The sequence below is a fragment of the Macrobrachium nipponense genome, chromosome 32 (assembly GCF_015104395.2).
Source record: "Macrobrachium nipponense isolate FS-2020 chromosome 32, ASM1510439v2, whole genome shotgun sequence".
Classification (NCBI taxonomy): domain Eukaryota; kingdom Metazoa; phylum Arthropoda; class Malacostraca; order Decapoda; family Palaemonidae; genus Macrobrachium; species Macrobrachium nipponense.
In genome coordinates, this window is record NC_061094.1 from 25,847,078 (window position 1) to 25,865,099 (window position 18,022).

The following is an 18,022-nucleotide window of genomic DNA, read 5'->3' on the forward strand; positions in this document are numbered from 1 at the left end:
AAGGCAACTACAGTTATTACCACAAGCACCATTTAATACATTAGTATTGTTATAAATTACTCAAACCAGACTACTGAATCTTGGTTCAAGATTTATAGGACCAGCCTGAACAAATTATTCTCAAATGAGAAGTGGAAATTGGTGTGCAAAAAGGTTGAAGTTAGACTGCAAGGCTGCAAGAAAACTGAGGGAACTGTTGAAGAGTAAACTGTGAAAAGCATTATATTGCCAATGTTCAAAAAGACAATGCAAAGATTTTTGTACTACCTAAAGTGTGCCACACGAGGCGCTTTACCCCATTTGTTGACACAAAGTAACTAATTTTACTTCCCACAGCTGAGGAGAAATGGCCAACTGTAACTGAAGATGAATTAGTTCCTGCTATAAAAGATATTTGTTCTGACACATATGAGTATTTGCTACCTAAAGTTAAAAAATTGTTTAGCTAAGCTTATTGTCATTGCTGGTATAGTAAATTATGTTGTATTTGTATTTTTAAGGGTTATATGCATTTGTTTTTCACATATGGTCTAAAAACTTAGAATGGTTTTTTATCCCAATTGAATGTCTTAGTTGCTTTTGTGATTTTTGCTTCCAGAGATCTACAGTAACTTTCAATAACTTTTTTATGTGGAGGAATACTCAAATTTTAAGTTGCTATTCTTGTCACATCAGAGGGAGATAAGAGTTGTAAGATGCAGAGTAGGTTTTTAAGAGAAGGCTGTTTATCTCTTCCATGTCTCATAAATAAACAAACAATTCCCTTACACAGGCTCCAAATAAACTAATCATGTGCTGGATCTGGTTGTATTTTTTAAGTTTTTTTTAAATGTGTTGGCATAGAGATTTTGCTGTGGTTTATATAAAATTAATTTGAATGTTAAGTAGAGTTATTTCTTTAACTTCAGGAATTATTTGTAATGTGGGCGTTTTTTTCAATATTTAAGGTAACATTTAGTACAGTAATTTTTGGCTTTGTTACAAGTTTCTAGAGTTAGATGTACTATCACAGAATGCACATTTTAGTGCAGGTCAACCATTACTGTTCCAGCATTATTGGGACCTGCAGGGCACCAGATTAGTTATTTTCTAGTATTACAGACTGGTTAGGTTAGAATACACTTAACCCAATAGTTAACCACCTCAGCCCACTGTTAAAATACCCTGTAAATCAGTACAAGTTGGTTAATAAGGAAGAAAGAAATATGAAATGAAAATCATTTGAAATTTTAATGAAGCGCATGCAAAATAGATATTACAAGTAAGTCTGTTGACTTACACAAGAAGAAAGTTCATCATTGCCACTTTCAAGGTGATGAGCTAGAATTTACAACTAAGCATATTTACATATTTGGTGAACGGCTGTCAGAATTCTCATTTTCTTAATCTTGGATTTTCATATATACTTTATACTATTCTATTTTATATTTTTACTATATTTTATCATTTTTTATTTTTACAACCCAAAAGATAACCGCAATCATGTGAGTAGGGTGCTTTATGAATTTGTAAACTCAATTGCTGGCATCTGAGAACTGGCTACAGCTTGTTTTAGTTCATGTTGTCATGCTTATGAATTATTTTTATTAATATTTTATGACACTCTTAGCTATACTTTTACTTCATTTTATCCTTTTTTATTGTTAAAATTCAAAAAATAAATGTAGTTGTGTGTGTAGGTATGCATAAAGACACAAACTCATTCGATGGCATCGGAAAACTTGCTATAGCTTGTTTTGTTACTTGTTATGCTTATGAGTTTTTATTTATATTTCACGCTCTTTTCATTTGTATTTTTACCATATATTTTTTTTTTCTCTCGACAACCCGAACAATAAACGTAATCGTGTGCCTGGTGTACTTACGAACATGCAAACTCATTCATTTGCATTGGATAACTCCCTACAGCTTGTTTTTGGTTGGTATTGTCTGCTTGTGATGTTTTTATTTATATTTTACCCTATTCTCTTTATGTTTTTAGTCTATTTTCTCATTTTTATTTTTAAAACTCGAAAGATAAACAGTCACGTGTGTAGGTTACGTACAAATGCACAAAGTCATTCTCTGGCGTCGGAGAACTTGCCATAGTTTGTTTTAGTTCATATTGTTAAGTTTATGATTCTTTACATTAATATATTATACTATTATCATTAATATTTTTACTGTATTTTATCAGTATTGTTTTTACAACCCAAAGGATAAACGCAATCCTGTGAGTAGGGTACATACACACAAACTCATTTGGTGGCATTGGAAAACTTCCTGCAGCTTTTGTTTTGTGTAGCTCTACTTATGATTTTCTTTTTTATATTTTATGCAATTCTTATTTATAATTTTTTATTGCATCTGCTAATTTTTTACAACCCAAACGATAAACACAATTGTTTACGTAGGGATCACCAAGAAATAGTGGTGGCATGTTGGTGCGGTGACCCAGAAAATTTGAAATTGCGCTAGTGATGAACTGGATTAGTAATGGTCGACCTGTATCTAACTTTTTTTTAGATATTTTGAGGTAATGTTGCTGGAGATTGCACCATGAAAAGATTCTGAATTACTTTATTGATTACAGGCAGTCCCCAGCCATTGGCGGTCTCAGTAATGACGATCCAGTTTTATGGGACTTGTCTAGCTCCATAAAATTGGTGATTCAGGCACCATAAAGGGCCAAGTTCCAGTTATCAGTGCCATAAGGATGCTTATGGTGTGCCATAAGAATGCTTATGGTGTGCCATAAGGATGCTTATGGTATGCCATAAGGATGCTTTTGTCAGATTTTGGTTAATGGCGGTTTTTGCTTATCAGTACACCCCAGAGAATGGAACCCCCACCGATAACCTGGGACTGCCTGTAAATTATTTCTTTGGTTGTGAATGTGAATGTTCTTCATCCCTTACTGTGAAACAAAGGGAATATTTATATTCTGTCGTCCTTAAAGATGGCTCCTCGTTGGACGAGTAGTTGCATGCTTGCCTACTGATTTGGTAGCAGAAGTTCGCACCCGCTCTGCTAACGTGGAATCAGAGGAATCTATTTCTGGTGATTAGAAATTAATTTCTCAATGTTATGTGGTTCGGATCCCACAGTAAGCTGTAAGTCCTGTTGGTAAGTAACCAGTTGGTTCCTAGCCACGTAAAAATATCTACCTAATCCTTTGGGCCAGCCCTAGGAGAGCTGGTTATCAGCTCAGTGATCTGGTTAAACTAAGAAATACTAAACATCCTTTAAGATATAGATGAGTCCTTTGATGGTGTAGAATGGTAAAGTTGATGCTATTTCCAACATGGGATTATTGCCATTCTGTACTCAAGAAGTCTAAATTTTTTTTACATAAATAGTGGAAGGTCATTTTAATGTTTTTTCATGTGTTGTAGTTTGTGATTTATTTATTTAAATTATTTAATTCTGTTAATATTAGAATTGTTACAAAATAGTGCTACGTACTATATTTTGTGTTTTCACTGACTAAAGTTTGTGATTTACATTGGATTTATAATTCTGTTGACATTAGATATTTTAAAATCTTCATACAAAATACTGTATACATAGCAGTAACTGCTCATGTGATTGTTTAATGCCTGTCTTTCCATGTATGATATTAACATACTCATATTCATATTGTGGTAAGAAAATATGTCTGATATTAAAAAATAGATATACCATTTATAATTTAATTAGTATTCCAGTAGGGATGATGTTAAATAACTATAAGATATGGGGATCAAGTGAAGGCAGTACTTATGCTGTACATTTTGAATTTTATTTTTGTAGGATCTTTAGTGCTTCATTCCTTTCCTGCAGTTGCATTTTTTATGTGAAATAGAAACTACGTATTCAATCAGAACTGTTAAAAAAATTGTTGAATAGATGATGTTCTCCAGCTTCCAGACTTTAATTTCTTACATATTTATAAATTAGTTACCTATGTCTTGAGTTGTTGGATTTTAGGAAAGACATTAATTTGTGTGTGTTTGTATGGTGAATTAGGCTTATATTTATTATTAAATAAAACTCTACAACACTAACTGCACTACTGAATGGAAAATTGTTATTTCTGGGCTTGGCCGTGTCGCTCCATGAAATAGGTTCCTTTAGCACTATTTCTAAGGTCTCTCTCTGCAAGCTGCAATGAGAGATGAGCCTATGCCACAGCTCCGGGAGATGGAATCAACACCTCTGCTACTTCCTGGAACAGATGACCTATGGGTAGACTTACCAGCAACCTTCTCAGTAGTGGTTTCACTCGCCCCAGAAACCATACCGACACCTTTTAATAAAGGTGAGTGAGCCAGAATATTCTGGCATTTCCAATTTAGCGGTTCTCTGGTATTATAACAATATTTTACTTTAGAAATAGTGCTAAAGGAACCTATTTCACTGGGCGACACGGGCCCTTCGCCCAGAAATAGATTTTTCCTACGTCAAAATCCCTTTTTTATTATTATTATTATTATTATTATTATTATTATTATTATTATTATTATTATTATTATTTGTGATTGAGTGCTGTAGTTTAACAAGACCACAATGACATTTATAAACAGTTCAACTGAAAGATCTATTCTTCAGGGAGCAATGTAAAGTAAAAGAAGTTCAGATAGACTGGAAAAGACCAGAGGTAACAAATGAAAAGTAAAGCCATAAAACAATGCTGTGAGGTTAAAGGGATTATACAAGGAACTGGTAAGGCTAAAATTGTGTCATGCAAAGCAAAGAGTAGATAGTACTACACATAACAGTGCTGGATGTTTCAAGGCTGGGTTTTCTCAGCCTTAGAACAAGTGACACAGTCTTAGACTCACTTTTGTGTTGTATAACCTTCGGAATTTGGCTTAAGAACATTTTGAAATCACTGTATGTGTGTATTTCATGCATATAAATGTTAAGGAATGAGAACTTAATTTACCTGGCAGGACACAACTGTAAATAGTTTCCAGTTGCCACAGTTTGTCTCTACCATTGCATGAAGATTACGGCATGCACTGTGTGTGCCTTTATATAGGGTTTTTAGGGTATTGGTTGTGCATGGCATAAGCGTTACTAATCCATTATATTCAATATGATAAGCACATGTTACTTTTTGTTTTTAAAGCCATTTTTTTTAGTACATTCATAAACTGTTCAACAGTATCAGGAACAATTCACTTTTGAGTTTTTTGCTTTGAACTTTTAGTCACCATTATTTTGCATAGTGTACTTAAAGGTCGCACCAACAGCTGAATTTCTAGGTATTATAAAATTTTAGTTATTAACAGTTTTTATATTAATATAAACATATCCTGAAGCGATAATGCTAAAAAAAATTTCTATAGTGGTTTATTGACAAATTTTGTTTATTGCTTGTATAACACTGTGGACCACAAATTTTGAAAAAGACTTGTAAAAAACATCTGTATGAATAATTCAGGATAGGTCCAATTGAGTTATGGATTGTTTTTGACAGTTTCATACATAAATTAACATATCTAGAATTGTTATTGCTAAAAAGAATGTTTATATTGGTTCGTGGAAAATTTTGTTCATCGATTGTACAGCACTGTGAATGACAGATTGTAAAAATGAATGATTTTAGATTGTATATCAGGTTTGAGTTATACACTGTTTTGGACTGTTTTACAATAAATAAACATGTCTAGAAATGTTATTGCTAAAACAGAATGTTTAGATTGGTTCGTGGACAACTTTGTTCAACATTTTTATGGCACTGTGAACAACAAATTGCAAAATAAATGCATGGAAAACGAATGTGATAAATAAGATTTATTAAAAAATAATTGTTCCCATGAAAATATCCCATTTTATCTAACGTTAGCATAATAGAGACAATGGCTTATACGGATATGTGATCTAAGTTTTTGTTATTTTCTCTCATGTTTGAGTCCAGCAATATTGCTCTTTTGCTACTTCGTGAAAAGTTACTTTTTTTTCAAAACCAAATGCTTCGATCTCCAAGAAGACTGAAACTAGACTTGTGTTTATTCATTATTTGTAGAATCAGTGTTAAAAGTTACAAGGAAATAACCTTTGATCATTAATTAGAAAGTCATTTACTTTATAGAATGGGGTCTTGTGACATCAGCGTTCCCCATAAATGCAAATTTTAGATGATATGTAAATCAAGAGAGAGGGCTAACCCTGATAATTTTTTAGTGGGTGGGCACTTGACTTATTTTTTTCACTTAGTCATTCCATTAAAGTATCATATTTGTATACTGTACACTTATTTCAGCTCTATGAATAATTTATCAATAATTGTCCATACACAATGAAAATTTTGTTTAATAAAACACTTTTTATGTCAGTTTTAGTGAATATTTATTTTAGCTACAGTAACAAATAGTTTTACAAATTCTGTTTCTTTCAAGAAGTAGTAGTGTATTTATATTTAAATCACCTACAGACCTTTTGGGCAAAATTGATATAGTATATGAGCAATTTATTTTTTGTAGTGGGTAATTGCCCACCCAGTTAACATGTTTTGTATAGGCCTGAAGAGAGAGCATACTTCTATTCATTTGATTATTATTATAAATATCAGGGCATATTTCTTTTATGATGAAGTAGTTTTAGTGCAAAAGTCAGTTTTCTAACTCATAGTTTCACAGTTATTGTAAATAAGCTATAATTTTTTTCTTTTGCTGTTTTCTGAAAACTTACTTTTTTCAAAAATGAATGCTTTAGTCTCCATGACTTTTTTCAAAAATGAATGCTTCAATCTCCAAGATGGCTTAACAAAATTCAATGAAACTTTTACAGCTTGTACAATAGCTATATGTATATTTATAATTACAAGTGGGGAAAATTATTTTTGAGTGCAACTGTTTTTTTGCCATATTATTTTCAAAATGTTTTTTACAACCGCAAAATTTATAAACTTAGAGGTTGAATACGTATCTATATTTCTCGGTATGTATTAGCTATACTATATTAAGTGGTAAAGATTACAAGCAAATCCTTTCAGTCATGAAGTAGAATTAAGCATTTCTGTATAATGGGGCCTTATGGCGTCCGCACACCCCTTAAAGCTATATCTCTTAGTGCCAGAAAGATAATTACAAATCATATTCAGATATAACAGTTCTATAATGGCATATGGAAATTGTAGTCTGTTTTGAAAACTTGATTTTTAAAAATCCCAAAGATGAAAATGTCACACCCCAACTAAAGTACCAACAATTACCAACTCATATGCTTATATTTTTCATACACAGAGTGGTATACTTTAATCTCTTTATCTTCGTATTATCCCTCTTTGTTGGTAGTCAGTATAGGCAATCCTAGCTTATCAGTGGCGTCGGTTAATGGCGTTCAGGTTTTATGGCGCTTGGCTAACAAAGTTGTTAACCCGATTTTCAGCAGCAGTAAGTGATTTTCGGCATTGCTAAGCAGTGTATCGGCATCTGTAAGCAGTTTATTGGTGTTGGTAAGCAGTTTACTGGAGTTCTTAAGTGATTTATCAGTGTCTTTAAGCAGTTTATCAGTGTTATTAAGCGGTTTGTCGGTGCTGATAAGTGGTTAACGATAGTGGTTAGTTGGTACTTACGACTTTGTAAACACAACTGGGGACTGGGGACTGCCTGTATCTTGGTATAAGTTTGGAAAGTAGATAAGATGAAAGAAATAAAAAACCTCATTCCTACTAATTTAGCATGATTCATACTGCTATCTTGGATCTACCCATTTAACTTTTAAGACTTTGTAATAGGAATGTAAGGTGTTAAGCATTTTGTTAAATCATTAACTATGTAAACCATAAGTTGTTGCTTCTCAAAGACCGTTCATTATAATGCAGTGTTGTGTTAAAAGCCCCTCTAATTAATTATACATCCTTAAAGGCCATTATAAATATTTGTGTAGCATTGCTACACACAGATTCTGTTTGAGAAAAATTTTCTCAAGAATATCACCTGCCTATACAAGACAAAAGCATCCAGGAAAACAAGAGAAAAAACCTACTGAATTGTTATTTTCATATTTGTTGATAGCTACACGTTGAAACAGAAATATTCACTAAACCTTTACTTGTCAGTTCTGCGTCTCATAGCACCCTTTCTGAGATCTTAATATTGATATCAGACCTTGACATTGTTAAAGAAAAGCTTTCAATCATCAGTCCATTTCTCACAGGTAATAAAATAAGCAGAAAATATAATACATGTACTGTTGTTCCATTGAGAAAGAATTTTTTTTATACATGTAATATATCATCAACAGAACAGTACAGTACAGTACATATAAGCATTCCCATCCATTAATGTTAATTGCTAAATACCACATTGAAAAGATATACATATTTTATTTTATTATTGTATTCTGATTTTTCTATGGGTGATGGAATTCCACAAACAAAAATATAATTCAAATGTTTACTGTCAAGTTAAATACTCTTTATTGAAATACTTTTAGTTCCTTTAGCTAATTTTCTGAAAATCTTACACTGATTTACAATTATTCACATCAAGAATGTTGTGCCAAACATTAACATGGTTTTACAGAGTGAAGCCATTCATAAAATACAGTACTACATTACGTGTATTTATTACAAATTTTACAAGTACATAATTATCCTGAGTGTCATTGTTATGATAGGGGTCAACAATCCCAGTGAGCAACAAATAAAAATGATAACGGTATTCTTTTATTTATAACATTGCTCTTTTACAAAAAACTGAGGCTGGTGCTTGGCAGTTATTTGGTAAACTGACTATCTTAGATACAGTATATTTTGAACTTAATTTTGTCAGTCTGGTAGAATGTTAAAATCCACTATAAAGTATAGGAACTGAAGGATAGCTGTATCAAGTGAAAATTAAGTATGTATGCTAGTTTAGGAATATGTTTTATGATTTACATTGTCGTATTGTGACTTCAACATGTTAAATTCTTATAGACTATCACCATGCAATTATAAACTAAAGTAAAATTTTTACAATGATGTCAGACAAATGTTGCATCTGATGTGTCCATTTCCAATCAGCCCACAGTATGCATTTGGGATATGTGCCATCAAAGCTAGTCATGTACCCAAAAAGCATAAAATCAACAGCATTCAACATTTAAATTGCAGTAAAGGGTTACTATCCAAGTGATCATAAGCCTCCTTGCCTCAGCCTGTATCAATATTTTGGGTTCATTTACAGTTGAATACTGTACCCACTGTTCCATGTGGAAAATTCAACAAAATGTGCATATGTAATGAAATTAAATCAGTAAGACACAAATGAATCTAAAAATATACTGATATTCAAAATGTATTGTACTCACCATAATTTTTTTAAAGTTTAGGCAAAGTTGTGTACAATTTCCCCAGACCCTTATGCCACTCTACCCCTAGGAGGTTTTTAAACTGTTCAGTGCCTGGTAAGAGCTTCCAGCATCAGTGGTAAGGAACTTTTTTTCTTCTCAGCAGTTTCCTTACCCAGATTCATTGCATCATGTGTTAAGGTCCTTAATGTTCAGTCTTATTAACTTCATGATCACATTAATACATCCATTTATGCAATTCATATTTACTAAAAAAAAAAAATTAAATTTGTCCACCACACATTCAGTCATTCAACAATCTTAGTGAAGGTTTAAGAATCCAAAAGAAAAAGTCTGTTAGATATCATTGCAGTCACACAATGCTGACAGAAGGCATGCGTGCATGAAGCAGAGTTTACAAGCAGAAACTGTTCTTTGAAACACTTTTGAAATAGATATATTCCTATGCAGCTTGCTATGGGTGTTTTTTACAAATTCAGCATTCATAGGTTGTCAAATGAGTCTATACAGACTATCCCTGGTTATCGGTGGACTTGGTTTTATGGTGCTTGTCTAGCATCATAAAATCGGCGATTTATGGAGCCATAACGGGACGAGTTTCGGTTATCGACACCATAAGGATGGCGCGCCACAAAGGTGCTTATGGCACCATAAATCAAGAGTTTCAGTTAATGGCAGTTTTCGCTTATCAGCACACCCCCGGGAACAGAACCCCCGCTGATAATCAGGGACTGCTTGTAGTTGTAACAGAAATGAAATTTAATAATTACTATGGCCTTAAAGAGTGAGTACGTATACTATATAAGTAGTAAAGGTCATATGAATGTGTGTACTTAAGGGTGAATGTAATTAATTTCTTGGCATTTTTTGTGATAGTAAGATATGTTGTGCTTGAATTATTTGAAATCTGTTCTCAGATTTTATAATAGTATTAATTGGTTCTAAAGCACTGAAAATAGGTTCAAACACTATTGATCTTAGTGTATGCCTTACAGAGGAAAACAAGCACTATTCATCCTCTTATTTGTGATCCGTTGTACGTAATTGTAATATAGATTTAGATGCCACTGCTGTCATAACTAAAATACCCCTTCAGTATTATTTTTCACAAAATGTAAGATTATATAATTGTTATTTTGGGTTGTGAATTATTCTTGGCACTTCCTGTAATAGTAAGATATTGTAAAAGCACTGAAAATAGTTTATAACCCTATGGAGTTTTGTGTATAACTTATGGAGAAAAACATGCACTTCTCATCCTCTGTTCTTAGTGATCTGTTGTACAGTATGTATCATAATTGTAACATGGATAGGGAAGGGATAACTGCCTTTTCATACAGTATGCAGAGGCAATTCTGTCATAACAAAAATGCTCCTTTATTATTATTTTTTTTACAAAGTTTAATATTGTATGATTACTATTTTTGATTATTATTGTCCAGTTCTAAAATTATGCCTATATTTTTATTATGACTTGGCTATTTTTATAGTGAGAAAAGATTATATTTTAATTGTTTTAATATCTGCTGGGTAGTTTTTAAGGAACTTAAATTGTAATAGTAGTTGGTTTCATTTCATCTGTACATGGGTGAAGATGTGGCACATGTGCGTGGGTAGCACATGATTAGGTAAAAATTAACGCTTTCAATATTGTTGGCTAATAATTATTAAACAATAGCATATTTCAATTTTCATATATACCCGTACAAAGAATGCCTTTTCTTATACGTATATAGATATTAAAGATGTTGATTTATATTGATAATAATATACCAATATGTCCAACTACATGAATGACAAGCTTATAGTATCAAATTGTTTACTCAAATTAAACACAAATGGTGAGCTTTCAATAACTACGATTTATCTCATTAGTATAGCCTAGACTACACCTAAACCCATCCTAACAAACTGTTCAGATCAGAAGAGTTTCTTATTTAAAATTTATTCTATGTTCAGTCAGCCAACAAAGAATTGGCATAGTTTCTTAATTCATTGTTTGTTATGGAAATATTGCCATATGCAACTTATTTACTTATCAATAAATATTTCCATTCAAAGATGTTATATTTGAAATAAGTTAAATTGGCATTGAATAGATTTATTCAGTGTATCAAAAATAATTATTTTTCAAAGTAAGAAAAATATATACCCATGAGTACATGAATTCTAATTTTATTCTCAACTAAAGCTTTGTGACAGAATAAGCATTTGGAAGTTGGCTTTGCTGCTGCTAGAGTCTTGACCTTGACCCAACATATTGTACAATAGTACTACTGGGGTGTCGTCAGTTCGTCACTTAATACAGCTGATAAACAATACATTAGGCCCATCGATATTCTCAATTAGCAAAGTGTAATTCAGTTAGTTTTGTCCTTAGATCAATAAAATAATTTGCATGGCACATTTAGTAGGCCTAAATTTGACTTCTGATTTTGACATCTGATTAGCCTAGGTCTATTTTCAGCAGTGCACTCTCTAATGCATAATGTAAATGAATGTTTAAATTGACAATATATATACGTATAGTATTAATATCTGTATTAATCTGCTTTATTTGATTTTATCCCCATTATTCTTTTTTACTGTCCTTTTTCTCCTTTTTATATCCTTTTCATTGTTGCTTAACATAATTTACTCAGACCTAGTTATTAGGTTAACAAAAAAATTATGAAACTGCTAATTCTAATTTGGTACAGTTTCGTACATGTTTATAAAAATGACTTTATGATACCTTAGTAATAACTATTTCTGTAAAATGGAAAATAAGCTTTAATATTGTTTACTGCCAGAACATAAAGCATAGACCAATGAAGCTAGGCTTTTGCTGCTGATTTAACAAATATGTTATTTTACCGACCTCCTTTTATGCACACATTCCTTCCCTTTCAGTCAGAATTACTCCTTTTATTGTAAACTTTATTTGTTCATTCTAAGTATTTTTCCTGTGATCTACAGTACCTCGTTGGATGAGTCTGTAATGTCCTCGACTACCGATCTCAGTGTCTGGGTTCAATTCCCCGTTTTGCCAACAAGGAATCAGAGGAATTTATTACCGGTGATAGAAATACATTTCTCAATGTGGTTTGGATCCCACAATAAGCTGTAGGTCCTATTGCTAAGTAACAAATTGGTTCCTAGCCATGTAAAAATATCTAATCCTTTGGGCCAGTCGTAGGAGAGCTGTTAATCAGCTCAGTGGTCTGGTAAAACTAAGATATAGCTAAGTTCCTGTGACCTACAATGAAAAAATGTGTATGTCTAAGCTAGCCTCATAGACAGTATTTCATGTTATTTTTAATATTAACCAACTTATGTAATTTCCATGCAAGAAATTAGTGAAATACCTTTAATTCACACACATATTCAGATTTCTTTTTACTTACCTGCAATGAGATAAGCAACGGTTATTTAAAGCCCATCGTTTGTTTGTGTTTGACCAGAGTAGACTGTTTGCAGTCATGTGACTGTTGGAAGCTCATCATTATATTATGCTTGTACTGTTGTGTTATCAATATCAATATAAATCAGCATTTTTATGATCTAGCTAAGGTGTGAGGGCTCTTTGTAAATATAAACTTTCAAATGTATGTATTACTGAAGAAATTAGTTTGCATATTTCTGGGCTCAGCTCGTGTCGGCCTATGAAAGTAATCCTTAATATCATCTTTCTAGGTAAAATATCCTAAAATTACCAGAGAAAAAACAAAATTAAGAAAAGGTCAGTAAGACTGACTCGCTCACTCTTAAAAAGAAGTGTCGGTATGAAATAGGGGCGAGTGTGGAACACTACCACGAGACAAACACCAATTAGAACTTCCCATCAGAATCCCCCTAAGAGAGAGCCGATACCAACGGGCGATGCAGCCTCTACTACTACTACTAGAGGACGCCACGGACAGCAGCGCCCCTAGCGGTCATCCTTAATTTTTTAGCGCCAGCATCTTGACGCTGTTTTCCCTTGTGCGATTACTATTCTGGATTTATCTCGTTTTCTACGATGGAACGTTCAGCAATTGCCACGGCTAAGTTAAGTAACTCATAAGTATTATTTTATCATAGTTTTATCTTCCGGGTACCAGTATTTTCCTTTTTATAGGTCATATACGGTTCCCCGGTTGTCTCGTGGCGGCCATGCTGCCTCGTAAGAATTCCCGGTCCTCCATACTGGGACTTCTTATACTTATGGGCTTATTTTTCACGTTCATTGTTTTACATCGAGTTTTAGCTAGTTTAGCCCTCTTACCATTCTCTTAGCTTGGTATTTAGGGCTATCATTATATTATTCTGGCCCAGCATCCCGGCTCTTGCTCTACATCGGCTATCGCTGGCTCCGAGTAGGCTACTGTTTCTTGGAATAGTTGCCTCCTCCTGGGCTTCTTTCTCTTTTCCTAAAAGTGTCTCTTCCACCTTTCGATGTATTTTATTATTATTATTTAGGGTGTTAGGCTAGCCTAGGTGCTTGTTCCATGTATTGGTACAGTTTGGTTCACGTGGCCCTACCACGGTTGTGGTGATCGCGGCCTAGGCCACTAGTAGTCACGTGTTCCATAGCACCTCACCCTGCCCCTTCCCTCCCTCTCTGATGTAGGGAGGAGCTGGGGGACCCCTGGATTGTCATACACCTCTTAGCCTTCTCTCTCATTCCGGAGGTGCCGGGAGGTTCCACCAGCAGGGGGTTTAGGGCGACCACTATGAGGTACCGGGTCTCCATACGGGTAGTTGGTGAGGTGGGGAGGAGTAGGCCATCCCTTCCCCCTTTCCTCGCTCCCGCCGTGTTTCACCGGGACCTCCTTCCCCCCCATACCCATTACTCAGCCACCTCCCTTACGATACGAAAGGAGCCTTCCGTCGCAGCCGGGGCCCCTTTGGTTATAGGTTATTGGCTCCACTGGCGGGTAGGGTGGGTACTATGGATGGTCGTTTGCTTGCCTACTATATCCTTATATCTCTCCCCCGCTACCGGAAGGGAGCTTACCCTTACCTACGCACTCTTCTAGTAGACGGGTGGAGAGAAGTTGGTTTTGATGTTGTTACTGTACCATGTTAAGGATATATATACCCTAATTTAAGATGTTTTACAATGAATTGTGTTTATTTTATTATTATGTTATCAACCATCCCCGCCATTTTACGTTGTGGTTTCCTTTACCACCACTCCTAGTTGGTTGATTCTTGTGCCTCCGCCACTGGCGGAGCCATAGCCTTTCTTCCAACATGGTTACCACACGTATTTTAGCAGGGCTCTGGTTTCATCTAACTTTATCGCTCCGGCACCAGCGGAGCATATGTTAGGCTGTAAGTGTTACTCTGTACTCATGTACGTTTCCACTTACAGGCTACCAACTGTCAGGTCCTCGCTTGCAACGCGACGCTGCATGACCCCTGCGGACACGATGAGTGCAGGTCTCACGCCCCTTGTGCCACCCTGTTCAACGAGTCCATCGTCTGGCACCCCGAGGCCTGCACCATTTGCTACGACCTGGTCGGTCAGCTGGTTGATGGGGTAAGACCATTATAAGACCATTTATCAATTTACTAACACTTTTAGTTCGTAAGTTTGTTAACCCTGTCCGCAATTGGTAGCTAATTCAGCCTTTCTTTCAGGCTAGCGGGGTGAGGGAAGTCGCCCTCGCCACTCTGAAAGCGTGGGTAGGCGGCTTTGGAAAGAACGCCGCCAAGGGCCAGCCCTATATACTGGATAAAAAGCTGGCCATCCAGATCTTCCCTGCGGGCAAGTCGACGGGCTACGTCGATCCCTTGTCCGCCGCCCCCGTAATAGCCGCCATCCAGCAAGATCTCCAGCAGTCGTTGGGGCTCGTAGCTGCCCAGGAGCCAGTCCCGGACGTCGCCGGCCTGGAACCTGGAACCTCGAGCCGAATGGCGGTTAGTGAGTGAGGGTTGGGGGGGTTGGTTGAGGTAGGTTTGTCGGGCGCCCAAGGTCTTTCCTTGGACGCTCCTGGATCTTCTCCTGTCCCTTCTTCTTCCGCATCTTTCCAAGGCTTTCCGGGATCTGAGATCCCTAGCCGCACTCCCGCTCTCTCTGTACCTCCCAAGGAGAAGGGAAAGAGAGAACCGAAGACTCTGTCTAAGTCGACTTCTAGAAAGTCGTCTTCGTCTTCTTCGGCTAGGAAGTCATCGACTTCTTACGCCGACGCGGTGAAGGCTAAGGCCAAGCTCTTCCCAGTCGAAGAGTTCTAGAGGCAAGGCTTCGAAGGAGAAAGCTCGCGCTACCTCCGAGTCGTGCCGTTCTCCCGCCTCCGTTGCCCCTCTCCGGCTATGCCGGCAGGGGTAGCAAGCACCAGCTCCTGCGTTCCTTCTCCTGTCTCACCAGGAATGATGGAGCAGGTAGGAGTGATGGTGGGTTCTCAAATCTCAGCTTGGGGAACCCGCTTTGAGCAGATGTTCGCACAATTGTCGAGCACTCTGTCTCAAACTGGACAGACCGTCCAGGAACTCTCGAATAGAGTAAGAGAGACTGAGGATCGGATGTCTGGGCTATCCCAGGCTCCTCCCCCAGTATCCCCTGCTTCTAGCACGGGGATCCTCCAACTCCCGTCTTACGACTCTCTGCCAGCTTTCTCTATGGAGAATCCATGGAGAGTAGCGGCCTACGCTCCCTTTAAGGACGGGATGATTTCGATCCCGGAGTTTGGCACTCGAAGGATTGAGGACTTCGAGTTCTATCCTCCGGGTCTGTCACAGCCTTCATCGGTATGCTAGGCTGACACCAACGGCTCTTACAAGGGAGGACAAGATCTCGAAGGAGTCTGTCCTCTACAGTAGAGACCACGCCCAACGGAATGGGTTCACTGCCTTGAGGACTGGGAGTGTACGAATACTAAACTCCAGGCCTATAAGAGCACCCATTCACTATTTTCGCCACGGAAGAGGAGGTCTCTCTTCCGTTCGCCACGAAATTGGTGGAGAAGGCTCTTGCATGGCAGTCCTCAAGGATGAGCCCCTTCCGCAGTTGAGAGAGTCGGAGTCCACTTCTCCACTCTTTCCCGCCTTCGGAGAGTTATGGGAAAACCTGCCTGCTACTTTCACGCAGGGTAAACTCAAGCCGGACTGCGCTATGGACCAGTTCGGTGAGAAGTTGCCTAGCTGCCGGACCTCCCTAATCCAGCAGAGTTTCGATGCGCGGACTAGGTTTGGCAGGTCCCTTAACTCTATCATAGTCACGGAAATTGGCTGCACTGTCTTATGCGAACGAACGCTATTTAAGATCTTAGCGAAATCACAATTTCACACGGTTCTGCTAGACGCTTTTGACTTCTTCCAAGCCAGGAAGAACTGTCGGAAGCATGTTCTTCAAGAGTGTACTATCAGGCACGAGCCTAATAGACTCTTATCTGCCAGCATGTGGGGAGCGGATCTCTTCCCAGAGTCAGCAGTGAACGAAGTTCATCACGAAGCTGCTGACTCAACCAGAGCCTTAGAGCTAGGTGGGGGCATTTCCTCTAAGAGGAAACAGGAATCCGTTCCTACTGCTGGCAAGAAACCAAAGAAGGTTGGTAAGAGATTCCAGCCATACAAAAAACTCCAGCCTCGCAGCAGTTTGTGCAGGCGGTCCCAGTCACCCAACAAGGACAACCTGCTACAGCTAAACAAACTCAGCCGTTCCTCCTGGTGCCCCAGCAATCCCAGCCTTCGACCTCCTATGCCATCTCGCCTGCCTTTAACCCTGCTTATGAGGTTCAAGGCTACTCTCAATCGAGGGGTAGGGCGAGAGGTTACTTTCGTCACCGTGGCGCAGGAAGGGGCGCAAGGAGTAAACAGTTCAGAGGAGGGCGTGGTGGCCAACCCGCCCATCAGCAATGAGGCTCTCCAGGTAGGAGGGAGGCTGTTCCTTTTCCGCCACAGGTGGGGGTTCAGCAGTTGGGCACAGAGCATAGTGTCCAAAGGATTAGGCTGGAGCTGGATCCAAGATCCTCCTCCAATCAAATCATTCCATCAGGTACCGTCAGAGGAATTGATAGATTACGCGGAAGAACTCCTTCAGAAAGGAGCTATTGCGAGAGTCAAGCATCTAAAATTTCAAGGTCGCTTATTCAGCGTTCCAAAGAAAGGCTCAACAAAAAGAAGGGTAATCTTAGACTTGTCAAAGCTAAACTCTTTCATTCGCTGCGACAAGTTCAAGATGCTTACCCTCTCGCAAGTAAGGACCTTACTGCCGCGTGGAGCCGTCACATGCTCCATCGATCTTACAGACGCATACTATCATATCCCTATAGCCAGGCACTTCCGCCCATTCCTAGGATTCAGGCTAGGAAATCAGACATTCTCATTCAAAGTGATGCCCTTCGGTCTGAATGTTAGCCCCCAGGGTATTCACAAAGATAGCAGAAGTGGTTGTACAACAATTGAGAGCTCAGGGAATCATGGTAGCGGCATACCTCGACGATTTGGTTAATCTGGGCACCAACAGTCGAGGAATGTCTCAAAGCTACCAAAAAGGTAGTTCACTTTCTGGAACATCTGGGGTTCCAGATAAACAAAACGAAATCCAGACTTGTTCCGGAATCTCGTTTTCAGTGGCTGGGAATCCAGTGGGATTTGTCCTCCCACAATCTATCAATTCCAGTAGCCAAACGGAAGGAAATAGCAAAATCTGTCAGGCAATTTCTCAAGTGCAAACAAACGTCAAGAAGAAACCAGGAGAGAATCCTAGGGTCTCTTCAGTTTGCTTCAGTAACAGATATCCTTCTCAAAGTAAGGTTAAAAGATATAAATCGAATTTGGCGGTCAAAAGCAA

General features: G+C 37.5%; 1 protein-coding gene across 3 annotated transcripts in view; it reads left to right on the forward strand.

The window, feature by feature from the left end:
• Nucleotides 1–12,879, forward strand: part of LOC135207284 (GDP-D-glucose phosphorylase 1-like) — a 133,432-nt gene extending 120,553 nt beyond the window's left edge. For all 3 annotated transcript variants that reach the window (XM_064238952.1, XM_064238953.1, XM_064238951.1), the window contains exon 10: nt 337–12,879. In XM_064238952.1, coding sequence (XP_064095022.1) covers nt 337–449 — 113 coding nt within the window. In that variant the 3' untranslated portion in view covers nt 450–12,879. The remainder of the gene's footprint in view (nt 1–336) is intronic.
• The last annotated feature ends 5,143 nt before the right edge of the window (nt 12,880–18,022 follow it).